Raw genomic sequence first — 27,671 nt, 5'->3', positions numbered from 1 at the left:
CAGATCCCTGTAGAGACCCACCAACTCAATCGGTCTCAGCTCATGCAGAGGAAAGCATGCTACAATCATATGATGGGACTAGTGCCTAAATCTGTATTTAATTACTTCTGAGATGCTTGATCTCTGAAACTAATCAATGTATTAATGCTTTTTTTAAAAAGGTGTAAATGTGAATAAGAAGAATATATACAATAAAATTCAGTCAAATCAAATTGATTTTTTAAAAATAGTTCTGTATTTTCTACATATTGTAAGAACGTTATAAGAAGTTGCTACTTGCCTTAAATGCCAACTGAATTGTTTCTAAAGTTTTGGAAGGCCTACATACTACAGATAGAGCAGTCACATATTCCCGTAGATCAATTACACCGTCTTCATTCTGTAAATAAAATAAATCATCAGAATTCTGTCATCTTCCTCAGAACTCCATAAACATTTAACAGCTATTAAAGGAATGTTAAAGATTATTAAATATACTATACACATAAACCCACATGAAGATATTCTGAAAAAGTCTGTAAAATTTAGAGGTTGAGATTGTCAAAGATGACTAAAGGAGTTAGATGCCCAATTCCCACTGAATTCCAATGAAAGAGGGGGGCCTGACTCCCTTGGTTTTTAAAAAAAATACCAATCAGAGGGTATAATTCGATGCCAAAATTTGCATTTCTAACTTGGAGTGGCATGGACTGGAGAATGAAATGTACATAGAAAGGAAACTATATACTGATCATATCTTTTCTAACTAACAACATGAAGCTCAAATTACTATGATCAAAATTCAGTCAAAAAAAATTAGTTTTAACAGTGAAAAGATTTAATTTTATTTTCTACCATGGTATGGACAATGGTAATTTTCCTAATACCTTGTTTGGAAATGGATGTCAATTATAGGGTTTGGTGCGGTTTTGAAAAGTTATTCTACAAAAGTTTTCACTTGTATGGCCAAAGATGTCCTTATGGATCTGATGGAATACATCACTATTTCTTCCAGTGGATAAATATACCTTGTTTTGAAGGATAATTAGGCAAGTTAAGATTCAATTAGCTAGAGTAGATTTTGATACCTTGTCATCTTTGTAATGGAGATGGTACATAGTGCAGAGGCTATGGACTCCTACCCAGATGTGTTGTGTTAAAACCTGGTTATAGCATCCTGGAAAAATGTGCTGATACTGTCAAATGCAATCCACTCCTGGCATCCAAATGGAACATCACTCACAGTAGATTATGCAAATCTTCATAATATGATTGTCCCTCTTCTTTGTTACGTTCTCTGACCAGCAGTGAAATAGCTGACCTTTAAATCATCGCTGGGCATATGACTTAACAGCTCAGAGAGATGGAGAGGTATATACTTCAACTTTTCAGCAGTTCCAAGAAAACTAAATTATCCATCCACAAGGCCAATGTACTGATGAACTAGCAAACATTGTAATCACTGACATCAATGTCTTGGTCCCAACAACCCACCTTTCCTTGCACTGACCTAAAATATCTCTATGGTTCATCAGTGAATTATGGCAGATGAAGCATGTAGTCAGATTCAAACTCTAGGATTGTAAAATCTGATTTGAACCCATCTGCTGACAGCACAATGGGTTTAGTACAGGATTATGCCACTTTGCTAAAGGAAGTGAAAGTCCCTATCTTCCGCCTTTACAGCTGCAAAAATCAGCAAAATTATTTTGCATAATGAACTTGCAAGTCACTTGGCTTACATAAACCAAACATCAGACCAAAAATCACTGAAAAGAGCTCTCATCCCATTCCACAGAAAATTCAACAAATATAAGATGAACTTTTTGAAACAGAAAACTTAGTCAGATTTGGTCCCATTGCATATGATGAATTACAAAAAGCCCTGAAAATTGTTGAGTCATCACTTGTAAAACAAAACTTCCACCCCAACTGATGAAAGCCCAACAGAACTGAGCTCAATTCTATTGAAATTATTAACACTTTCTTTAGAGAAAGCAAACCTGCTAGCCTTCCTGAAAAATGCAATACCCTGCTTGAACCTCACCAACACTTGATACTGGAATCACTTCTTTACCTCCCTTTAGAATCATAGAATATTAGGGTTGGAAGACACCTCAGAAGGACATCTAGTCCAATCCCCTGCTCAAAGCAGGACCAACACCGACTAAATCATCCCATCCAGAGCTTTCTGATCCTGTCCTCTACACTCATGTTAGGACTAATTATTATCTAGACAATTCCTGACAGGTGTTTGTCTAACCTGCTCTTAAAAACCTCCAATACTACTACTTGATAGTACTATCATACTACTTGACCCCTGCAGCTTTTGTCAACTGATCACTTAGATATATAATATACAAGTGGGTCAGTAACTTTAGTGTAAAACTCATGGACTAGAGATGAGAACAGGTTTATTGTCTTGCACTAGTAATGTTTCCCTCAAACTGAAAAGAGATCACTCTGTATAACTGACCTGTCCTCTTAGTTACAAATCCACCAATCTTAGTGTCATATGAAATGATTTTATACTTTCTTCTAGATCACTGATAAAGATAGTATTGAGAAGAACATGCGAGACACACCTCCCCCCCCCACCACACACACACTAGAAACACTCCCTATATGTAATATACTTGGGCTTGTATAAGGCATTTGACTTGGTACTGCACAACATTCTGATTTAAAAAGTCAGTGCTATACAATACTAATAAAGCACATATTTAATGGAATGAGAAGTGGCTCAAAAGGGGATATTTTTAGGGAGATTCCACCTGAGCTCTGGACCGGATTAGCCAGTCACTGAAATATGGGAATACATGAACTCCCTTTTTCCTGAGGAAAGCCACTACTACTGCCATACATTTGTTGAAGACCTGTGGGGTGGCTGACAGGCCAAATGGGAGAGCCGCAAACTGGTAATGGGTCTGGTTCATGGCAAATATTAGGAACCTTCTGTGGCCTTGGAAAATTGATATGTGGAAGTATATGTCCTTTAGATAGAGGGTGGCATACCAATCCCCTGGATCCAGCAAAGGAATGATGGCGCCCAAGGAGAGAGACCATGAGGAACTTTAAGCTGTTGAGATGATGCAGGTCTAGGTTCCGTTGAGATCCCCTTTGGCCTTTGGAATTAGGAAGGAACGGGAATAAAACCCCTTTCCTCTTAGATAGTGTGGAACCTCTTCCAAGGCTCCCACCCAAAGGAGGGACTGAACTTCTTGTTCCAATAGTTGCTTGTGAGAAAGATCCCTGAAGAGGGATGGGGAGGGGGTGTGGGAAGGCAGGGTGGATAAAAATTGAAGGATATAACCAAATTCTATTGTGTTTAGAACCCAACAGTCCAAGGTAATGTGGGTCCAAGCAATGAGGAAGCAGGAGAGTAGTTTGGAAAACAAAGGGGTAACCGGATACAGAACTGAGGGAATTGATATGTGGTCCTCAAGAGTTTCGTCAAAACCAGTGCTTCTAACTACCTGAGTGTTTAGGGACAGAATGCATCAACCCTGAAGAGGAGACTGGTGGAGGGGTGTCTACGTCACAATCCTTTGCTCTTCCTCATCCGCTGGTCCTACCTGGCAGGTTGCGCAAAATAGTGTCCTGTCTGTTGAGGCCCGTAGTGTTTTCTGGACACTGCCGGTGTATACAGACCCTGAGATTTTAGGGTCGCCTTGGAGTCCTTAAGTCCATGGAATTTGGCATCTGTTTGCTCTGAGAAGAGCGAGGGCCCTTCGAATGGGAGATCCTGGAGGGTTTGTTGCACCTCTTGAGGAAACCCCGAAGACTGTAACCATGAGCTTCTGTAACCATTGATCTGGCTCCAGAATCGGCAGCATCCAAGGCTGCCTACAGGGACGCCCAAGCTACTGTCTTCCCTTCTTTGACTAGCAAAGAGAACTCCTGTCTGGCCTCTTGAGGGAGCATGTCCTTAAATTTCTGCATCGCCTCCCACATATTAAAATCATAGCGACCTAGCAAAGCTTGCTGGTTCACTATTCGGAGTTGTAGCCCACCCGTTGAATATGCTTTTTGGCCAAACAAGTCCAGCTTTTTGGGGTCCTTTGCCTTGGGCATAAGGTCTGTTTGACCTTGATGGCCCCCCTCATTGGTGGCTGACACTACTAGAGATCCTGGCGGAGGGTGTGAAAACAAATTCATACCCTTTGGCTGGTATGAAGAATTTCCCTCCCTCCTACAGCCAAAAGGAGGGAGTGCAAGCAGGGGTCTGCCAGAGCACTCAAACTGGGTCCATGATCACCTCATTGAGGGGTAAAGCCACTCTTGAGGGACCCGCTGCTGATAAAATGTCCAGGAACCGTGTGTCGTCTCTTTGTCCACCTCAACTTGGCTACCCAAATTCAAGGCCACCCGCTTTAATAAGTCTCACGGCGCGGTACTGGAGTGTCCTACTTTCTGAGGCCACAGAATATGAATGCCTCAAAATGGTGCCCTGACTCAGGAGAAACCCCCATGGGTTCCAAAAAGGCCATCGCCTGGGTTCCAGTCCCCACGGTCCTGGAGGCCAAGTGTTCGGGGGCACCATAGTGCCTGAGGCCCAGCAGGGGAGTCGTGCAAGCGGTCTTGATGGTGAGGAGAGTAGAAACCCCACTTCAGACTCCGATGAGGAAGACGAGCTGTGGTGGGGAGACCAAGGCAGTGCTGCCCTCTCGGTGCCAGCATATGGCATTGTGGAGAGGTCGAGCTGAGGCTACCATAGAAGGTTTTTGCCTAGAGGGTGGCTGTGGTGCCACATGAAAGTTGGAGGATGGTTCTCTGCCACTCATTGGTACTGGCAGTGCCGAGTCCTAACTCTCCGGGTACCCTGGGACTGGGAGAGTTGAGTAGGTCTCTAGCAGCTGCAAACGCCTCTGGGGTTGACGGTTCTGAGAACTGACCAGTACACTATCCACTGGAGGATGGCATTTCCCATGCTGGAGTTAGTGGAACTTGTGAGAGGCACCAAGGCTGGCGAAGGTGGCTGCTGAGGTGCTGGAGAAGGATAGCGGCCTGACACTGGTCTCGTTCTACCTAGATCCCCTTGCCTGCTTCCTTTTGGCACTGGGGAACGACTCTTCTGGTGCTTGAGGTACTTTTTCTCATGCACTGGGAGAAGTATCGGTGCAGGGCTCTCAACTAGTGGAAGGAGTGCTCTGCATCAAAGCGGAGATGCTCAGTGCCAAGTCTAAGCGTGGCTCCGATGCTGATCTTAGGGCTGCCTCCGTGAGGAGGACCTTCAGCCTCACTTGCTGGTCGGTCTTGGTGCAGGGTCTGAAGTCCCTGCAGATTTGGCAATGCTCTTTCCGATGAGCACTTGAGACAGCTCGAGTGCGGATCATTCAAGGACATCAAATTGCCACAGGAAGCCCAGGGCTTGAAGCTTGGTGACTGAGGCATGCCACGGGAACGGACAATCCTCTCCAACAAAGTGCAGAGGCGTCCAAAACTCACTAACTACTAAAACTCCTAATAACAAACTACAACTACTATATACATGAGAAAGAAGAAAAATCATTGGGTAAGACTGCTGGAATTTCCCTCTTGCTCAGGCAATCATCATGGGTGATAAGCAGGAACTGAAAGGGCATGGGGGCGGTGTTATAAGAATAAAACATGCACAAAACGTATTTTTCCCTAGCCTCATTATCTGAAATGGCTGAAGTGTTTTTGCTGAAACTTCCCCCCATCTTTTTTTTTTTAATTAATTCAGCCAGAGACAGACATTCAGCATAGAAAATTCCAACCCTAACAGATTACATTTGGAAAAATTATAAGCAACTGAAAACAGCATCTTATAGTGGAAAGCGTCTGGTAGCATAAACCGTAGGCATTGCTACCAACACTGCCTACAATTATTAGTCTGATTTTCAAAAGGTGCTGAGTACTTGCAAGTGCCATTAAGGTCAAAGAACTCCAGATGCTCAGGACACCTGAAAATTTAATCTATTTATCTAAGCAACTCAGTAGGAGTTTGGTGCCTTACTTTATGCATCCATGTGTGAAAAGTCTGTTTTGAATTTCCATTTGCATGGCATCCTATAACATAAAAACTGACTCCTCCCCTCATTGCACATGCACACACGCACCTCCCCACCTAGTTTCAATTAAGGAAGATTTCATATGGCCAAAATATTTCCATATGCTAATCAGGTATAGTATTAGAAATATCTTATTGTTTGAATAATATTTTGTGCTCATTTTTTCCCTACACGAAGTTTTGTTTTTCATAATTGGTACCCCAAAACAAAACTGGTTTTGTCCGATTTCTGTACCATTAACCTTTCACTTAAGCCATGTTTTGTTTAGTTAACTGGATTTATTTAGACTTACTAGATAAGAAAAAAGCACAAGGATGTCAAGACTGGGATTTTAAAAAGTGCTCAGCACAGGCTGTACTCTGCTCATACTGAAGTCAATGAGTCCATTTTTTAAAATCCAACTGGAAAGACATAAGAATGAATTTTTAATTCTCTATAACATTCTGGTATTTCTTACCTCAACAAAAAGAGCAAACATGTTTTCTAATGTGTCAGAAATTGGGACTTCCAAGTATGCAGCAAACTCTTTAAGACTGACTCTTTTCTCTTTCATTTTCTTGGCACTTTGAGAATATCTATCAAGATCTTTTTCAAGCTTCTCTGGTTTCAGCCTACAACAAACAAACAAAAAAGGAAAACATTTGACATTTTCAGACTACTTTAAAAGGAATATTACTGACTACTTCTAAAATCACTAAATGTTCCTTGCATTGTGTAAAACAGTGAATGACAGCACTGTACGATATTATGTAAGAACTCACTTACTTATCCTGATTCACTATTAACCAAAATACCTGTGGCTCCATAATTAAGGCTCCAAAGACAAATCACCCACTTAGTTTCCAACATAGCTCAAAAACCTAATATTCATTATTATTATTTGTATTAAGTGTAGTGTCTAGGAGCGCTATTCATGGACCAGGACCCCACTCTGCTGATTCTTTACCCTTTCATGCAACTGTCAATTGCAGACTATTAGTAGAACAGTGACATAAATGAATAATTATTTCCACTCTTGCTAATGTTACTGAATGAGAAAGACCTGATACATGTTGTTTAAAACCAAGATTACTAGTAGTGATTACACTCTTAATCCTGTTTGTCAGAGTCATCACTTTTCACATCCTACCCTGCAAATGCAGTTACTGACAGCATTTGGGGCCACCTACCAACAAGCAAGGAGACCAAAAGATCCATCAGTTGAGGCTAGTTAGTATATAATCATGAGTTCACCCATTTCCTTTCCAATTACAGAGCCAGACCTGGTCTATGCATAAATTTTGTACTGGAATAAGTGTTTTGGTTAAGGGTATGACTTTTTAATAAAAATAGTAATATAGTTAAAGTGCTAATGATGGAAGCTGAAGGCTTATAAAATATTATGCTTTGGGTTGCATGAAGAGTAAGTTCTGTGCCCTTCCACCATAGCATCCACAAAATCTCAACCAGCAGATTTGTTTTGAATGGTGGATAGTCAAGTTAACTCAGGACAATGTGACCTTTGCAGTCAGAGGGCAAATTTTTATTTCCAAAAGGTAAATGCAATCAATACAATAGGGCAGTTTCTATGCCCTAGTTTGTTCCCCTTCCTGCTACTGAGGCAGCACATAAAGGGAGCAGGAAACCCACTGGGGATTTCCCCATGTTGGGGCAATTATGGGTGGTTTACAGCTGGCAGAGTCAGGTCACACAACTCCTTTCTTCCTTGCAGGCCTTAGAGTTGTGGTCTGGCTATCCCCAGTGGCTCAAGTCAGAGCAGCCCCTATCCTGGATTGGAGGAGACAATCAGGAAATCAGAATAGGCTATTGATCCTCCACCCCCCACCCCCCACCCCTCCTCCCTTGCTATGATGCAGTAATCAGTCAATGGAGGATCTGCAGCAGGGAAGGGAGAATAGCCACTCGGAGTGCTCTAAGCTCAAACCAGAACTGTCCTGAGGCTGCAGCTGAAATTGAAGGAGGCAGTTGGGGAGACAGTGCCCCTAACCACTTCTTTACAACTATATGGCTAGTTCAAACACTTCAATTTAAAAATCACAGGATGCAATTTAGGAAGTACATTTCAATTCATAATCCAATACAAATTTCCTTCTTAGCACCATGGTCTTAAAGGCCACAATTTAGAGCATCATGGGCCATAAGTGGACCCACAGGTTGGAAACCACTAATCTAGAGAGTTTGGCTGCGATGCGTAATTGCAGGAAAGTACTTGAAGCAAAGGTCTCAAAAATGTAGAGAACTGACCAGACCTGACTGGAACGGAGGATCTGAAAAGGATATCTGATGAGTTATTTGGATCTAGGAAACAGCTAGTGATTGCCAACGAGATATTCCCGCAACCAGCTCCTTTGATGACTAGAGTGGAAGGAATTGACTAGTGTGTTTGGAAGCCAGTGTTCATACTTAGCGGGGTGATGTGTGTTGGCCAACAAAGGGCCTGCCTTGTGCCTTACTCTGTAATCATTAACGGTAAGAACCAAACTTAAGAGCCAAGGGAATTGTGTCAGTTTCATGCTACACAAAGGTAACCTGGAAAACTAGGAGGATCTTACAAGTGAGACTCCTAAATAGGTGGTATTTTTAGAGAAGAGCACTTTCAAGGGTTGTCTGGACACCACCATTATGAGGCCTACGTTGATAGGGATAGTTTTTTCTAACTTCATTCAAGGGAGATGGAAGCACCATTGCCATATATTGTGATTTAACTACATGCCTAGAAATCTACAATCCCACAATCACATACAATTGGTTAAAAAAATCCTAGTTTAGAGGGGAAGTGAAAACAACCATAAAAATGTATAAAGACATGCAAAAAAAGGTGAAATCAATAGCAATGAATATACATTAGAAGTTAAGAATGCAGAAAATTGGTAAGGGAAGCTGTAACAGGGTGCTGGCTAGGAGATCCAAGCCAACCCCCTGTTAGCCCAGCTCGGCTTAAAAGGGGGATTAGTTAGGACTGGCCGGGGAGGCCACACCCTTATCACCTGAGGGGATGTAGCTGGGGACCTGAGTGGCCAGCCTGCTATATAAAGCAGGCTGGGAGGAAGCCAAGGGGGGAGAGACAGGAAAGGGAGGAGCAAGGAGCTCTAGATCTCTGCTGGCAGGAGAAGCCAGCAGTCTCCCGGGTGTTGGTCTGTAAGATATGTAAATAGTAGGTGGTGGGGATAGGCACGAACAATAAAAGAGCACTGGTGCATGTACTTTGGAGTGGTCTCCGACTGAGTTTGTGGAGGGGCCGGGAGAAGGCACCACTACATGTGGGGGCTTGTCCAGGATTTGGAGCCAGCGTCCGTGGTTGGCAACCCTGGACATGGAGGAGACCCTCAAATGGCTGGTGAAGCAGCAGGAGGAAATGCAGTAGGCTCTGCGGAATGTCCAGCTGTCCCACCAGATGGAGAAGCAGACCTTCCTGACCTGGCAGGCGGAACAGCAACGGAGCCTGCAGGACTTTATCAGGGAGCAGACCAATGCACAAGTACAGCTCCTACTGCGGGTGGTGAGTCCTGCGACGGGCGAAGGCACCCAACCCCTGGGCTAGCCCAGCGGATGATCCGGATGCGTTCCTGGGAACATCTGAGCGCGTAGCCACGGGCACCGGGGGGGAGAAGACAACCTGGGCCCTCCGGCTCGCGCCGTACTTGGTAGGAGAGGCTAAAGCGGCCTACGTGGCGCTGAGTGAGGAGCATGCCCGGGATTATGAGACTGTACGAGCTGCCATTTTGGACCGCATGGGCCTGTAGGCCGAGTGCTATAGGCAGAAATTCCAGGGCGTGTGCTGGACAGCGGTCACGAGCATTTATCCAGAGGCTAGTGGACTGGGCGACCTGATGGTTAAGGCCAGAGACGCGTGACACAGCAGAGATTATGGACAGTTTAGTACTGGCACAATTGTTACAAAGCCTCCACGAGGCCATATGGGTCTGGGTGAGGCGACACCAGCCAGGTACTCTGGAGGCAGCGGTCCAATTGACCGAAGAATACATCGAGGCTAAGGGACCTCAGAGGGAGGACCGGCCCCGGAAGGAGAGGGAGCCTGGGAGGAGACAATCTGAACCGGTTTCCGAGGCGGCCCAGGGGAGGAAGGGTGAGCCCCAAGGGGAACCTGAAACAGCGGCCAGGCTAAGTTGCTGGCAGTGTGAAAAGCCAGGACATATAAAACGGGGGATGGAGTGCGGGTGGGCCGAGTTCTGTGGGTGGACCCAGGTAGGTGTAACTTGACCACCATCCCCATAAGAAGGATAGGGAGAAAACCCCAAGCCGGCCTGCTGGATACTGCATCCGGCTGTACGCTTGTGCAGCAAGCGCTGGTAAAACCCTATTGGCTGGTTGGGGGGTGAGAATGGATAAAAAGTTTTGCCAGGTGGCCCAGGTACCCCTGGAAGTGAGGGGCCGCTTCAGGTGGAAGCGGGTGGAGAGGCTACCGTATCCGGTGGTGGTGGGCAGGGACTGGGGCCCAGCACTAAGAAGGGAGCGGGGGGGGGGGGGGGGGTACCCCGGTTAAGGGGGCGTACCTCCTGTGACAGAAGGCTGCAAGATGTGAGGACGGGCAAGCGTCCATCAAGACCAACAAAATTCCTAAACAGAGCACAGAGCGGGCGGACCTACAGGAGGTCTGCCTCTGGGAGCTGGAGGGCCCCGTGGATGCGGTACCCACGGATGAGACCCCAAACCCATAGGAGGGCGCAGGGGAAACTGAGGCAGGGAAGCTCCCGCCAGAAGAGGTGATAGGTTCCGGCCCCGTACCTGAAGTACGGGACAAGTGGGGGTTGGGGGCCCTGCCGTTGTGCACGTGGTGTGATGACCTGCATGCAGAGGCAGAGTTATGGGGACAGCCACTACCACTGCAGTGTACCTTCTGCGGGCGGGGGATGGACCGACCACCGGCGGAGGTGACTGGGGTCCACTTGGCCACAGGTGCAGGCCTCCCGCCAGAAGACCTCACCCCAGGTCGATGGCGAAAAGGCCCGAAGGGCAGGCGGGCCGAGGGCGGCCGGGTCTTGCAGCTCTTAAGGGGGGAGGGGTGTAACAGGGTGCTGGTTAGGAGATCCAAGCCAAGCCCCTGTTAGCCCAGCTCGACTTAAAGGGGGGATTAGTTAGGACTGGCCAGCCTGCTGTATAAAGCTGGCTGGGAGGAAGCTAAGGGGGGAGAGACAGGAAAGGGAGGAGCAAGGAGCTCTAGATCCCTGCTGGCAGGAGAAGCTAGCGGTCTCCCAGGTGTTGGTCTGTAAGATATGTAAATAATAGATGGTGAGGATAGGCATGAACAATAAAAGAGCACTGGTGCATGTTCTTTGGAGTGGTCTCCGACTGAGTTTGTGGAGGGGCCGGGAGAAGGCACTGCTACAGAAGTTTATCAATGAAAAGTCAATGACCAGTGGAGTTAGGACAATTAGAAGGAATTTAAAAAATATAATAATGCACAAAAGGAATCCTAACACTGGTATAGGTTCATTTATAAATGTAGATAGTAAAACTGTCATTGATGCAGAAGAGACAGAAGTGTTCAATAAATATTTTGGTTCTGTATTTGGAAATGAAATAGAAAGTATTTCATCATCCAGTTTAACTATAACTAGGAAGGAATTTAAACACTTTGCTAAAAAAATATATGCAGTGTTGTTGTAGCTGTGTTGGGATACTTGAAAGACAATGAAAGACACAAACTTGTCTCAAATAGTGCAATCAAAGATACTACATCTACCTTCTCTTACTGAAAGTTAAACATTTTTAAATGAGCACATCCAAATGCCTTGCACTCAAGAGTCGGCAGAGGAGCACTAAACCGTTGATGTTAATTTTTAAACAAACTTTGGAATAATAGGGAAGTTCTGGAAGAAAGTTAATGTTAGTCTGATATTTAATAGAGTAAATGAGATATCCCTGATCATTATAAGCCTGTTAGATATCTATACATGAAAAAAATCACAGAATGATTGATGAGACTCAACTAAAAATTGTAATATAAATGCCATTCAACATGATTTTATGGAAAATAGATCTGATCAAACAAATTTGATACTGTTTTCTGACTACAAATTTCATAGATAAGGGTACTATGTTGAAGTAAATATATTAAGACTTCTGTAAGGCTTGTGACTCAGTACTACGTGACATCCTGATCAAAAATTAGCACTATACAACATCAATATAGCACATATTAAATCAGGGGTAGTCAATTATTTTTTTGTCAAGGTCTAGTTAAGGTCCAGCCTACAGAGAAAAATAATAATAATAAAATAATAATAAGTAAATAAAAAGATTTTGGGGTCTGTTCAAAGCATCTGGCAGTCCGGATTTGGCCTGTAGTCCACCTATTGACTATCACTGTATTAAATGGATTAGAAACTGGCTAAATGATGTAAAAAGCAACAGAGGGTCCTGTGGCACCTTTGAGACTAACAGAAGTACTGGGAGCATAAGCTTTCGTGGGTAAGAACCTCACTTCTTCAGATGCAAGATACTTTCGCCGTCTCCGACTCAAAGAATACTTTCATGATAACACTGAACAGCGCACTGATACACAGATACCCTCCCACCAACAACACAGGAAGAAGAACGCCACATGGACTCCTCCTGAGGGTCGAAATGACAGTCTGGACCTATACATAGAATGCTTCCGCCGACGTGCACAGGCAGAAATTGTGGAAAAACAACATTGCTTGCCTCATAATCTAAGTCGTGCAGAACGCAATGCCATCCACAGCCTCAGAAACCACCCTGACATTATCATCAAAGAGGCTGATAAAGGAGGTGCTGTTGTCATCATGAACAGGTCTGACTACCAGAAGGAGGCTGCCAGACAACTCTCCAATACCAAATTCTACAGGCCGCTTTCCTCAGATCCCACTGAGGAATACACTAAGAAACTGCACCATCTACTCAGGACACTCCCTACACTAACACAGGAACAAATCAACATACCCTTAGAGCCCCGACCGGGGTTATTCTATCTACTACCTAAGATCCACAAACCTGGAAATCCTGGACGCCCCATCATCTCGGGCATTGGCACTCTCACTGAAGGACTGTCTGGATATGTGGACTCCCTACTCAGACCCTACGCCACCAGCACTCCCAGCTATCTCCGTGACACCACAGATTTCCTGAGAAAACTACAATGCATTGGTGACCTCCCAGAAAACACCATCCACTTGCATCTGAAGAAGTGAGGTTCTTACCCACGAAAGCTTATGCTCCCAGTACTTCTGTTAGTCTCAAAGGTGCCACAGGACCCTCTGTTGCTTTTTACAGATTCAGACTAACACGGCTACCCCTCTGATACTTGGCTAAATGATAAATCTCCTAATATATATGTAAATGGGGAATCATCACTGAATTACTGTATATTCAATGAGGTCTTGCAGGGATTGGTTCTTCACCAAATGCTGTTATGCATTTTTATCAGTGGCTTGAAAGAATATATAAAATCATTGCTGACAAAGTTTGCAGATACTACTCCACCAATCTGTTCTAAGAAATGAAAAGGACATGCCATTTAAACAGTTTCCTACATCACTTTGGCAGTCAGACAACATGCACTTTAACAGAGCTAAATGCAAGGTCTAGGAACAAAGAACAGAGACCATACTTACAGGATGAGGAACTGTATCTTGAAAAGCAGTGACTCTGACAGTGACCTGGGGGGTCATGGTGGATAACTAACTGAACATGTGCTCTCAATTTGATGATGTGGCCAAAGAAGACCCCAGATGTATAAACAAGGAAATATCAAATAGGGATATGGAGGTTCTACTTCTCCTGTATATGGCATTGGCAAGACCACTACTTGAATGGTTCCATATTGCAACCAAATGACACAGCATCATGGGGAATTACACAGATTACAGAAGACTTCAAGAATCTGGAAAGGAAATTGAAGAAGAGGAAAGTCCAAGTGATCACCTCAAGGATATGTCTGGTTCCATGGGAGAGAGAAGCAGAAAGCTGAAAATGCTGGAGTGAACTGTTGGCTGAACAACTGGTGTGAAGCTGAAGATTTTAGTTTTGTGGAACTTTGGAACACTTTCTAGTGGGAAGAGGAATGTATGAATGGCACAATCTGCATCTCACAGAGAGAGAGAGAGAGAGAGAGAGAGAGAGAGAGTGTTTTTCTAGTTTTCTCACTGGAGACAAGCTGGAGCAGCCAGGAGCAATTAAAGGAATACCTCAAAGAAAGAGTGCTAAGGAGCAAAATGTAGTGCAAACTCTCACTCAGCGTGTCATGAAAAATTTGAACCAAGGTGGCAAAGACTGTGAAGAGAATTTTTTTTCCCCTCAAATACTTATATAACTATGCCAAATGGGACATTCTCACTGATGAGAAGAAATGTAACATTAACTGGCATTTCAGAAACCTGGCGGAATGATTAACGATTAGAATGTTAAAATTGCTGGTTATAACCGGTTTAGGAAGAATAGAATGGGTAAAAGAGGAGAAGAGATCAATACAGCAGTGCACAGACAATCCAGGAAGCTTTTGGAAAGTGTAGGGGACAATTTCCTGGTGCAAGTGCTGGAGGAACCAAATAGGGGCAGAGCTTTTCTTGACCTGCTGCTCACAAACAGGGAAGAATTAGTAGGGGGAAGCAAAAGTGGATGGGAACCTGGGAGGCAGTGACCATGAGATGGTCGTGTTCAGGATCCTGACACAAGGAAGAAAGGAGAGCAGCAGAATACGGACCCTGGACTTCAGAAAGGCAGACTTTGACTCCCTCAGGGAACAGATGGGAAGGATCCCCTGGGAGAATAACATGAAGGGCAAAGGGGTCCAGGAGAGCTGGCTGTATTTTAAAGAATCCTTATTGCGGTTGCAGGAACAAACCATCCCGATGTGTAGAAAGAAGAGTAAATATGGCAGGCGACCAGCTTGGCTAAACAGTGAAATCCTTGCTGATCTTAAACGCAAAAAAGAAGCTTACAAGAAGTGGAAGATTGGACAAATGACCAGGGAGGAGTATAAAAATATTGCTCAGGCATGCAGGAGTGAAATCAGGAAGGCCAAATCACACTTGGAGTTGCAGTTAGCAAGAGATGTTAAGAGTAACAAGAAGGGTTTCTTCAGGTATGTTAGCAACCAGAAGAAAATCAAGGAAAGTGTCGGCCCCTTACTGAATGAGGGAGGCAACCTAGTGACCGAGGATGTGGAAAAAGCTAATGTACTCAATGCTTTTTTTGCCTCTGTCTTCACGAACAAGGTCAGCTCCCAGATTGCTGCACTGGGCAGTACAGCATGGGGAGAAGGTGACCAACCCTCTGTGGAGAAAGAAGTGGTTCGGGACTATTTAGAAAATGTGGCAAAAGACCACCTTGGCTTAACCACGAGATCTTGCACGATCTAAAAAATAAAAAGGAGTCATATAAAAAATGGAAATTAGGACAGATTACAAAGGATGAATATAGGCAAACAACACAGGAATGCAGGGGCAAGATTAGAAAGGCAAAGGCACAAAATGAGCTCAAACTAGCTACGGGAATAAAAGGAAACAAGAAGACTTTTTATCAATACATTAGAAGCAAGAGGAAGACCAAAGACAGGGTAGGCCCACTGCTTAGTGAAGAGGGAGAAACAGTAACAGGAAACTTGGAAATGGCAGAGATGCTTAATGACTTCTTTGTTTCGGTCTTCACCGAGAAGTCTGAAGGAATGCCTAACATAGTGAATGCTAATGGGAAGGGGGTAGGTTTAGCGGATAAAATAAAAAAAGAACAAGTTAAAAATCACTTAGAAAAGTTAGATGCCTGCAAGTCACCCGGGCCTGATGAAATGCATCCTAGAATACTCAAGGAGCTAATAGAGGAGGTATCTGAGCCTCTAGCTATTATCTTTGGAAAGTCATGGGAGACGGGAGAGATTCCAGAAGACTGGAAAAGGGCAAATATAGTGCCCATCTATAAAAAGGGAAATAAAAACAACCCAGGTAACTACAGACCAGTTAGTTTAACTTCTGTGCCAGGGAAGATAATGGAGCAAGTAATTAAGGAAATCATCTGCAAACACTTGGAAGGTGGTAGGGTGATAGGGAACAGCCAGCATGGATTTGTGAAGAACAAATCATGTCAAACCAATCTGATAGCTTTCTTTGATAGAATAACGAGCCTTGTGGATAAGGGTGAAGCGGTGGATGTGGTATACCTAGACTTTAGTAAGGCATTTGATACGGTCTCGCATGATATTCTTATCGATAAACTAGGCAAATACAAATTAGATGGGGCTACTATAAGGTGGGTGCATAACTGGCTGGATAACCGTACTCAGAGAGTTGTTATTAATGGTTCCCAATCCTGCTGGAAAGGCGTAACGAGTGGGGTTCCGCAGGGGTCTGTTTTGGGACCGGCTCTGTTCAATATCTTCATCAACGACTTAGATATTGGCATAGAAAGTACGCTTATTAAGTTTGCGGATGATACCAAACTGGGAGGGATTGCAACTACTTTGGAGGACAGGGTCATAATTCAAAATGATCTGGACAAATTGGAGAAATGGTCTGAGTTAAACAGGATGAAGTTTAACAAAGACAAATGCAAAGTGCTCCACTTAGGAAGGAAAAATCAATTTCACACATACAGAATGGGTAAAGACTGTCTAGGAAGGAGTACGGCAGAAAGGGATCTAGGGGTTATAGTGGACCACAAGCTAAATATGAGTCAACAGTGTGATGCTGTTGCAAAAAAAGCAAACATGATTCTGGGATGCATTAGCAGGTGTGTTGTGAGCAAGACACGAGAAGTCATTCTTCCGCTCTACTCTGCTCTGGTTAGGCCTCAGCTGGAGTATTGTGTCCAGTTCTGGGCGCCGCATTTTAAAAAAGATGTGGAGAAATTGGAAAGGGTCCAAAGAAGAGCAACAAGAATGATTAAAGGTCTTGAGAACATGACCTATGAAGGAAGGCTGAAAGAACTGGGTTTGTTTAGTTTGGAGAAGAGAAGACTGAGAGGGGACATGATAGCAGTTTTCAGGTATCTAAAAGGGTGTCATGAGGAGGAGGGAGAGAACTTGTTCACCTTAGCCTCTAAGGATAGAACCAGAAACAATGGGTTTAAACTGCAGCAAGGGAGGTCTAGGTTGGACATTAGGAAAAAGTTCCTAACTGTCAGGGTGGTTAAACACTGGAACAAATTGCCTAGGGAGGTTGTGGAATCTCCGTCTCTGGAGATATTTAAGAGTAGGTTAGATAAATGTCTATCAGGGATGGTCTAGACAGTATTTGGTCCTGCCATGCGGGCAGGGGACTGGACTCGATGACCTCTCGAGGTCCCTTCCAGTCCTATAATCTATGATTCTATGATTCTATTTAGAAAAACTGGACGTGCACAAGTCCCTGGGGCCGGATGCGCTGCATCCGAGGGTGCTAAAGGAGTTGGCGGGTGAGATTGCAGAGCCATTAGCCATTATTCTTGAAAACTCATGGCGATCCGGGGAGGTCCCAGATGACTGGAAAAAGGCTAATGTAGTGCCCATCTTTAAAAAAGGGAAGGAGGAGGATCCGGGGAACTACAGGCCAGTCAGCCTCACCTCAGTCCCTGGAAAAATCATGGAGCAGGTCCTCAAGGAATCAATTATGAAACATTTAGAGGAGAGGAAAGTGATCAGGAACAGTCAGCATGGATTCACGAAGGGGAAGTCGTGCCTGACTAACCTAATTGCCTTCTATGATGAGATAACTGGCTCTGTGGATGAGGGGAAAGCAGTGGATGTGTTATTCCTTGACTTTAGCAAAGCTTTTGATACCGTCTCCCACAGTATTCTTGCCGCCAAGTTAAAGAAGTATGGGCTGGATGAATGGACTGTAAGGTGGATAGAAAGCTGGCTAGATCGTCGGGCTCAACGGGTAGTGATCAATGGCTCCATGTCTAGTTGGCAGCCGGTTTCAAGCGGAGTGCCCCAAGGGTCGGTCCTGGGGCCGGTTTTGTTTAATATCTTTATTAATGATCTGGAGGATGGTGTGGACTGCACTCTCAGCAAGTTTGCAGATGACACTAAACTAGAAGGCGTGGTAGATACACTAGAGGGTAGGGATAGGATACAGAGGGACCTAGACAAATTAGAGGATTGGGCCAAAAGAATCCTGATGAGGTTCAACAAGGACAAGTGCAGAGTCCTGCACTTAGGACGGAAGAATCCCAGGCACTGCTACAGACTAGGGACCGAATGGCTAGGTAGCAGTTCTGCAGAAAAGGACCTAGGGGTTACAGTGGACGAGAAGCTGGATATGAGTCAACAGTGTGCTCTTGTTGCCAAGAAGGCTACGGGCATTTTGGGCTGTATAAGTAGGGGCATTGCCAGCAGATCGAGGAACGTGATCGTTCCCCTTTATTCGACATTGGTGAGGCCTCATCTGGAATACTGTGTCCAGTTTTGGGCCCCACACTACAAGAAGGGTGTGGAAAAATTGGAAAGAGTCCAACGGAGGGCTTGACAAAGCCCTGGCTGGGATGATTTAGTTGGGAATTGGTCCTGCTTTGAGCAGGGGGTTGGACTAGATGACCTCTTGAGGTCCCTTCCAACCTGATATTCTATGATTCTAGGAGGATGGTACTCAATATTAAAGACACCATTATCTGTTTTAGAGTTATTGATAACTCTTCCACAATATCTTGAATGCATATGGCTCAACGTGCTAACTAACAGAGCCCAGGAAGGAAGGAAGACCTATAGTTACCCAGGTCATTCTGCTTGAATATTGGCACAACATTAACACTTGTCCAGTGTTCCGGAATTTCCCTGATATTCCAAGGTTTATTAAAAATGAACACCAGCAGGCCAGAGAGCTCCTCCGCCAACACTTTAAGGTCTCTTGGGTGGAAGTTTTCCAGGCCTGCGCATTTAAAACTGAATATACCTATCTGATGCTCTTTCTAGTCTATTAGTAACTAAGAAATATGTTAAAGTACATCATCCTCATGTGATTAGTCTGACAGATCTTGGGCAAAATAATGGAAAAGTTGCTACGAGGTTTAATTGATAAAGAATTAAAGGATGGTAATATAATTAATACCAGTCAATGTGATTTTATGGAAAGGATGTCTTGTCAAACAACCCCTTTGTTTCATTTTCTGATGTGATTACAAGTTTGATTGATAAAGGGTAACTGCATAAATGTGTTAGCTCTATACAATATGAATAATTAAATGAATTGTGTAAACGTAGTATACTTAGACTATTGTAAGGCATTTGACTCTAGTACCACATGACATTAACACTAGCAATATCAGTTAATCACACATTAAGTGGATTAAAAACTGGCTAACGAAAGATCCCAAGAAGTAGTTTTCAATGAAGAATCATCATTGAATAGGGTTGTTTTTAAGGGGGTCTGCAGGTACCAGTTCCAGGACTGATGCTATTTTTATCTATGATCTGGAATATAAAATCACTGCTGATAAAGTTTGCAGATCAAACGTCAACAATGACAGTGGAGAGGTAAATAATGAGGAGGACAGGGCAATCACACAAGGTGATCTGATCATGTGGTAAAATGAGCCCATCCAAACAAAATTATTTTTAATGCAGCCAAATGGAGGGTCATACATCCAAGAACAAGGAATCCAGGCCATACCTATAGAATAGGGGACTGTGTTCGAGAAAGCAGTGATTCTGAAAAAGGTTTACGGGTCATAGTGAACAAACAGCTCAATATGATCTCCCATAGTCCTTTTTGCCACAGCATCACAAATACATGATCCTTTGATGTATAAACAGGGGGGTCATGAGTAGGAGTAGGGAAGTGATTTTAACTCTGTATATGACATTGGTGAGAGTGATAGTGGAATACTATGTCCAGTTTTGGTGTTCACATTTTAAAGTGGATATTCAATAACCAGAGAAGGTGCAAAGAGCCACAAAAATTATTTGAGGGCTGGAGAAAATGCTTTACAGTGAGAAGCTTACGGAGATCAATCTGATTAGCTTATCAAAAAGATCAGGGGGCCACTTGATTAGTGTATAAGTACCTTTACAGGGTGAAAATACTGGCTACGAAAGCTCTTTAATCTGGCAGAGAAAAGCATAACATGTCTGAAAGCTGGAATCAGATAAATTTCAAATCAGAAATGAGGCACACATTTTTAACTATGAGGGTGATTTGTCATTGGAACAAGCCACCAAGAGATGTGGTGGACACTCCATCTCCATCTCTTCAAAGCAAGATCGGATGCCTTTCTGGAAGATATGCTTTAACCAAACACGTTATTGGGCTCGATTTAGGGTTAACTGAGTGAAATGCAATTGCCTTATAATATACAGGAGGTCAGAATAGATGATCTAGTGGTCCCTTCTGGCCTTCAAAATCCATTAATCTATGAAAACAGGGTGATTCAATGTAGCAGACAAAGCTATAACATGATCAAGTGACTGGAATTCAAAGCTAGATAAATTCATACTGGAAATAAAGTGTAAATTTTAACTGGAACAACCTACTAAGGTATGTGGTAAATTCTACATCATTTGAAATCTTTATAATTAAGACTGGATGTTTTCCTAGATGTCATGCTCTTGTTCAACCACAAGTTTTTGGGCTTGATTTAAGAATTATTGAGTGACATTTTAGGGGGTCAAACTACAAAATTGCAACAGTCCTTTCTGACCCTTAAATCAATGAATAAACTGCATAGTGACTGCACCTCAAGCAAGTGTATGTTGAGGGTCCTACTGCAAGCTACATTCCACTGTGCAAAAGAACAGGATTGCAGTCTTCCTATTAGTGGGGAAAAGCCAAGAACAGCTGAGATTTCCCACAACGTACAGATGCCAAGATGGATAAAAATCCATGATTTAAAAATAGATTTTTTTAAATTTAAATAATAATTTAACTAAAATAAAAAATCTAAGTTTTTCTTTGTAAAAATAAACCTGTTTAAAATTAAATCTGAATTCAATATAAAACAAATGGCCTAAACTTATTATAATCTCTTAAAATATATAAATAAAAAATAAATACGCTGAATTCATAAGCCGCTATCAAAACTGTGAGTTAAAGGCTTCTTTTCTACATAAACAAAGTATTGGGGGAAAACATCTAACTTTTGAGGTTAAGCTTTATAAATGTGGCACAACAGGTCAGCCTAAGTAAGTCAGGAGACTGTCTCATTTTCAAAAAACTTAAGCAAATAGGAACTTAAACTTCAGTCCCTTTCACTTAGGCGTATTTGAAACATATTTCCCAGGCTGACCTGAAATAATCAGTTTAATTCACTGACTACAATTAATCCCTCTGTTTAATAAATAATTTAGTTATAAATGTGAAACATGTTTTGATAAGAAAAATGTACTCATCCAAAATATTTAAGGTTTCGTTTAATAAAAAAATGAATTTTATATGTGATTTCTTGTTTAATTAAATTCCAGTTACCATCCTAAGACAGGATGACACAAATCATGAGCAAAAAGTTAATTGTCTAATAAACAAGCAATATATCATTCAACATTTTCTAACATACTAAAACTGTACAAATAGTAAGAATCTGAAAATATTAAGCCATATCATTGCTTAAATAAATGTATATAGTTATAGGGTACCATACTAGCTAGCAAAAAGATGTCCCAAATATAGTATAAATGCTCTATTTAGTTATAAATCAACATTTTTTAATGCTTATATCAATCACTGAGAATGCACCTTTCTTTAGAAAATAACTGGAGTACAAATGAAAAGTTGATTAAAACCAATTATTTAAATCAATGTTTTCCACTTAGTGATTTAACTCAATCCATCCTGATAAACACCTAATTCAGGGAGTCTATCACCCTGATAGACACCCAAATCAGGGAGTCACAGAGCCTCTGAAAAAAATCAAGGAAGAATGCCCATTTAGCAGAGTTTCATTGCTGGTTTTGACAACAGCCACTAACATCCAAAATTCAAGAGGACATAAATTGGGCCAACAGCTTTGAGGCTGATTGGTAGCCTGCTGAGCAGGCACAGAAGCCAAGCAATGTTGCAAGGAGACTAAAATGAGCCCGAGGATTAGCACCTGCATACTAAAGGAAAGGGGTTTACTTTGAGTACAGGTCAGCTCAGAGCCTTTAGAGGTAAATTTGGTGTGGAGAATAGAACGTTCCTGCTGACTCCCTGTAGCATTCTCTATTGCCCTGTTGGAGATCCTTTTCTCTCTACAGAAAAAGCACTTATCCTTACTGTTCTTCTTCTATCTTCTGTATTTCCTACACTAGAAATTATTTTCTCCTTTCCTTCCTCCTATGTACAGCTGCTGGAAGATAAAGGATTAATTAGTTAAAGGAAATAATTAGAGTTGGAAAAGGAAACATGAGGCTACACTTCATGCTTCCAGGTGAGGAGGCAAACAAGAAAACTTGAAAGAAAGTTGCCAGATTGGTGACTCAGATGATGAAAATGAACATGTGTCGGTCTGCACTGCTTTGGATTGTTATTGAGTAGAACCCGTCATCAGCATTGATGCATGTTCTCTGGAATGGTGGTTGAAGGGACATATTAATGTTTAGCACATCTGGCACATAAATATCTTGCAACGCCAGCAACAACAGTGCCATGAAAACACTTGTTCTCACTTTTAGGTGACATTGTAAACAAGAAGGAGGCAGCATTATCTCCTGCAATGATAAACTTGTTTGTCTGAGACATTGGCTGAACAAGAAATAGGACTGAGTGAACTTGTAGGCGCTAAAGTTTTATATTGTTTTATTTTAATGCAGTTTTTTTGGTACATAATTCAACATTTGTAAGTTCAAGTTTCATGATAAAGAGATTGCACTACAGTACTTGTATTAGTGAAAAATACTGTTTATTTTGTTTTTTACATTACAAATATTTGTAATAAAAATAAATATAAAGTGAGCACTGTGCACTTTGTATTCTGTTATAACTGAAATCAATATATTTGAAAATGGAGAAAACACCCAAAAATATTTAAATAAATGGTATTCTATTAACAGTGCAATTAATCGTGATTAATTTTTTTAATCACTTGACAGTCCTAGTGCTTACACATCAGCCTTAATCAACATTGGCAGAAGATAGAACCATAAGCTGTCCATAGCTGCTTTTTCTAGGCATACTGGGAGAGGAGCAACCAGTTGAAGCACTGTGTGTATTTGTTGTCTTATAATACAAGATCACCTGAGACTTGTCTGAAGTGTTACAAGTGTGGGATTTTAAAAATAAATCCAGTGAGATGATTCCAGGTACTTGAGGAAGACAGACAAAATACCAATAATATTGTTTAGCTAGGCCACACCTTAACTAAGTAACACATCTGGGAACTATCCGGCAACAAGACATCCAGTGCAGCTCATCCTTCTTTCTGTAAGTTGACACATATTGGCACTCCCACATCTTTCTTTACCACCAGGGGGAGGGCTGCCCCCAGCCCAATCCCCCACACAATGACTCCAGCACTGTTTGCTAGGTTCTGACTGCTATCCCCTCGTATGAAAATTAAGGGAAGAGGGGTTGACTCCTTGCCATACAAGACATTAGGGGCCCCAATTCCATTTCCCACTTCCTTTAGGAGATGCCTTCTAATCTGCAGTGGAACTGGACCCCCTATCAAATGCGTATCCACGAGGCATTCACCAAGTTGTGACAACATGAATTTTACAATCTGACCGAACCCACCAATTCCTTGGGCTGCTCAGGAGAAGATGAAACAACCCCATACTGTGCCCAGGACAATCTGGCAGTGAGGGAAAAATTCCTTCCCAGCCTCCCAGAAAGTAACTAGGATGATGCACAAAGCAAGGCCCCAAAACCTGGATATCCTACTCTCATCCCAAGAGGAAGAGCTTTGTTCAGGGTGAAGAATGACACCTCAGGCAGGGGGAAGGGCTTACAAACTATCAGCTGATGGCTCAGGAGCCAAAAGACTAACACTGCAATCTTCTTTCCTTAAAGGAGCCAAAATTTTCTTTCACCTGCTGGTCCAGACAAAACCTCTCCAACCTTGAAGGGTGCAAGGAGGGGACCTCTAATGAGGTACTTCTTGAACTATACATTAGCGCTTCCTGTTTGTAATATAAAATTCCATTTTCTAGTCATAAAGGTAACTAAGACAGTTGCGTGTGTATAAATGTTAGTAAATAAAAATCATATTATATGCTCACCCAAGGCTTCTCACAAGCTTTGCAAATTCTAAAAGGCAGGTGTTTGAAGGCAGACAAAGTTGTCCTTCAGCCAAAGCTAGCTGGCAGTCTTCAAATGTGTAGTCTGTTACTGAAACTCCCAAGGCCCTTGAGTAAAGAAACCCGATACAATAAATATAATCTCTTTTGATACACACAAATCTATCATTTACACACACACACACACACACACACACCTCTTTATTACCTTGGCTGTGTACAGCATTAAACCCTATACAAATATATCAAAGCAAAAATTTAAAAAGTGAATAGCCAACGGAGCAAATGTACGTACAAAAAACAAAAGATACATTCTATGAAAACTTGCTGCAGAATGTTTACTTTGACTCTTCAGATACAAGTCCAAGGAGATACAAAAAAAAGAACACTAAGGATAATATAAAAGTAGAACAAAAATAAGGAAATAAAATTCACATAAAAGCTTCCTGAAGTATGACCAAGGAAAAAGTACCACTGACCTACAGGGTCCCAAAGCCCGAGCTCCAGCCCCAGCCCAGATCTCTACACAGCAATGAAACATCCCCACAGCCCGATCCCCTGCAAGCCCAAGTCAGCTGGCACGGGCCAGCCACGGGTTTTTCTTTGCTGTGTAGACATACCCAGAAACTGAGGCGGGCAGTGTCCTAAGGTGAAATTGACCAGGAATCCCAGAGCTGAGGTAAAATTGAGGAAGGCTCCTTACTCATAGGTGAAACTGACAAGAATGCTTGTGAAAGTGATGATGGCAGCCTATAAGAAGGCAACATTTGCTGTTTATGATTCACAAAACATTATAAAATGGATGCAAGAGTGGAGGACCTCAATATAGCTGCTTTGCAGATTTCCTCATGAAAACAATATTTCTCCCTCCTTTCTCACTCCCGAAAAAGTTAAAAATAGGTCATGTAGAGAGAGCTTTTAGACTAAGAAGAAAGGTTTTCTTTCTTATAAGAACTAATAATTGCTCCTCAGACATAGTGGCAATAATTGCTTTCAAAGCTTTGAGACCTCAGTTCATGCCAGCATAGGTGATTAAAGAAACACCCATTTTTTGGAAATACTTTTTCTGCCTAAGTAGAATTTTATAGCTTAACAGATTTAGGTAATGCCACCTTACTTCCCAGGGCTGGCTCTAGGCACCAGCCGAGCAAGCTGGTGCTTGGGGTGGCAGCTTGTAGGAAGCGGCATTCCGCCCAATCCTAGGGCGGCACGGCCGCTTTTTGTTGTTGTTGTTCTGCTCTGGCCGCCCTGTAGGGGGCAGCAGCGTGGAGGACTGGAGCGCCCTGCAGCAAGCCCAGCAAGGCAGCCTGCGTCCTTCCCTCCCCGCTGACCGGAGTGGTGCAGAGCCCTCCTGGCAGGGGGCACGCCCCGCTAAAGCCCTGGCCGCCCCCCTTCTCTCTCTCCCCCAGCTCCCTCCCCCCACTAGCAGGGGCACATTTGCAGCGCAGGAAGTCCCCCAGCACCCTGGCTCTGGCCGTGCGGTTTTTTTTTTGTTTTGCTTGGGGCAGTCAGAAAGCCAGAGCCGGCCCTGTTACTTCCTTAGGAGGATTAGAGCAGAATGAAGACAGTGTAATCTCATGCTTTAGATGATAAGGTAACACTGATTTAGGAAGCAATACAGATGTTCTCCAAAGAACTACATTGTCAGGAAAGAACTCAAGGCTTTCTTAAAGGATAAGGGAAGCAATTCACTGGATCTTCCTTGCCCAAATTATGACCCCAAAGAATGCAACTTTAAGTGACAAGAACAATAAAGTACCCACCATTGATTTAAAAGATTATTTCCTTAACCATCCCAGTTCCACGTTAAGCTTCCAACTCATAACAAGTACTTTAACTGGAAGAGTAAGTTTTGCCACTGCTTTGATGGATCTGAACATGTGAGGGTGAGAAACTAAACTCTTATTTTGGATGAATGGAGGGCCTCCCCCAAAGGCAGTCACTATAAGGACCGATAAGATGCCAAGGCTCAGATATTTAATGAAGCCATCAAAAAAGAAGCAAAGTTAGGTTGGCATATACCGATTTTGCAGTGAGGCCATATCCAGATAAATTCATCTAATTCAGGTAAACAGAGTCACATGATAAATGAGAACCCTTTCTCGAGGGGTCTCATCAGGATATAAATTATGAATAGCTAGTAATGGGTCTGCTATGACCAATGGAGCTGTGTTGATTAAGGCAAGGGGAATAATTTTGGCTGGTAGGACGGGGCTTACCCCAAGTAACTCAAACATGCCTGGAGAGTATCCTTTGACCACAGACCCTAACTTTTTTCCATGGTCTTCTAGATTTCCTCTCCTGAGGGACTAAGGCAGGGGTCTCAAACGCATGCGGCCCGCGGGGTTGTTTTCTGCGGCCCGCGAGCTCCTCGCGCCGCCCCCCCTGCGTTTACCTAGAGCGGCTCCAGCCCGACGCGCACAGGGGGGAAGGGCAGTTCCCCATTCCCGGCCAATGGGAGCTGCTGTGGGCGGTGCCTGAAGCAACAGCAACACACAGACCCCTGTGCCCCTCCTCCCCCAGGTTCTGGCCACTTCCCGGAGCAGTGTGGGGACAGGCAGGCAGCCTGCCCTGCCCCCGGTGCGTGTCGGGCCAGAGCCCGCCCCCCGAGCCCCTCCTGCAGCCCAACCCCCTGCTGTACCCCGCACCCCTCCTGCACCCCACACCACAACTCCCTGCCCTGAGCCCCACACCTCTCCTGCCCTCCCTGGGGGCAGGAAGGGGGCAGAGTTGGGGTGGGGATTTCAGAGAAGGGGTTGGAATGGGGGCAGGGCCTCATGGAAGGGGCGAGGCCAAGGGTGGCGGGGGGAGGTGTCAGTAATGCGGCCCTCGGCCAATGTACTAGTCCTCATGTGGCCCTCGTGGTCATTTGAGTTTGAGACCCCTGCACTAAAGCTTCTGGTGGCCAAGGTCTGGTGTCAGCAGACACTCTCAGCACCCAATGCCACCTCTTCAGAGGGACATGTGATGGCTACAACTCACAGATGCAAGAGAAAGAGGGAGGGGGAAACTCTAAGGTCTGGAGTCCAGCTTGTGATGGGTCTAGGTGAGAGAAATGCATTGGTAGACTGAACCAGAGTATACACAGTGGGAGCAAATAGGTGCTAAAACTCTGATCCCTCAGTACCTATCTGAGTGGCTGGTCAATAGTCTTTCACACTTATAATGGATTGCCAATGATTGGAAATTAACTTCTAAACCTTATGAAATTTGCTCAACATTAGAGCTAACTAACAAGAGGAATCTAACCAAAGTTTTTATGAAGTACATGAATCCATGTGACTAATAAGCAAGCAGCAATTGCTATACACAAATTTTAATATTCGTGCCTCCAGTGGTAAGCAGAAGCAGATACCCAACAATTCCCTGGACAGGCAGAAGGCAAATACATGAGAAATTTAAATTGCAAGTGCAACCTTATTTTCTTTAGTTACATGAACGTAGAATCATACAATCATAGGACTGGAAGGGGCTTTGAGAGGTTCTCTAGTGCAGTCCCCTGCACTCATGGCAGGACTAAGTATTATCTAGACCACCTCTGACAGGTGTTTGTCTAACCC

General features: G+C 43.4%; 1 protein-coding gene across 6 annotated transcripts in view; it reads right to left on the bottom strand.

The window, feature by feature from the left end:
- The window catches only part of LPCAT1 (lysophosphatidylcholine acyltransferase 1), a 175,523-nt gene that overhangs the window by 39,425 nt on the left and 108,427 nt on the right, over positions 1-27,671 (bottom strand). For 5 of the 6 annotated variants that reach the window (XR_010598503.1, XM_065584158.1, XM_065584157.1 and 2 more), the window contains exons 10-12: positions 24,094-24,219; positions 6,472-6,625; positions 281-379 (exon numbers count right to left, since the gene is read on the bottom strand). Coding sequence is in view for 5 of the 6 variants with exons in the window: in XM_065584158.1 (XP_065440230.1) it covers positions 281-379; positions 6,472-6,625; positions 24,094-24,219 (379 nt within the window). In the remaining variant the exon portion in view is untranslated. The remainder of the gene's footprint in view (positions 1-280; positions 380-6,471; positions 6,626-24,093; positions 24,220-27,671) is intronic. The other variant, XM_065584159.1, reaches the window with a different exon arrangement.

Source organism: Chrysemys picta, chromosome 2, assembly GCF_011386835.1.
Source record: "Chrysemys picta bellii isolate R12L10 chromosome 2, ASM1138683v2, whole genome shotgun sequence".
NCBI lineage: Eukaryota > Metazoa > Chordata > Testudines > Emydidae > Chrysemys > Chrysemys picta.
Note: the sequence above shows the minus strand (reverse complement) of the source record. Positions and strands in the feature narration are given on the sequence as shown.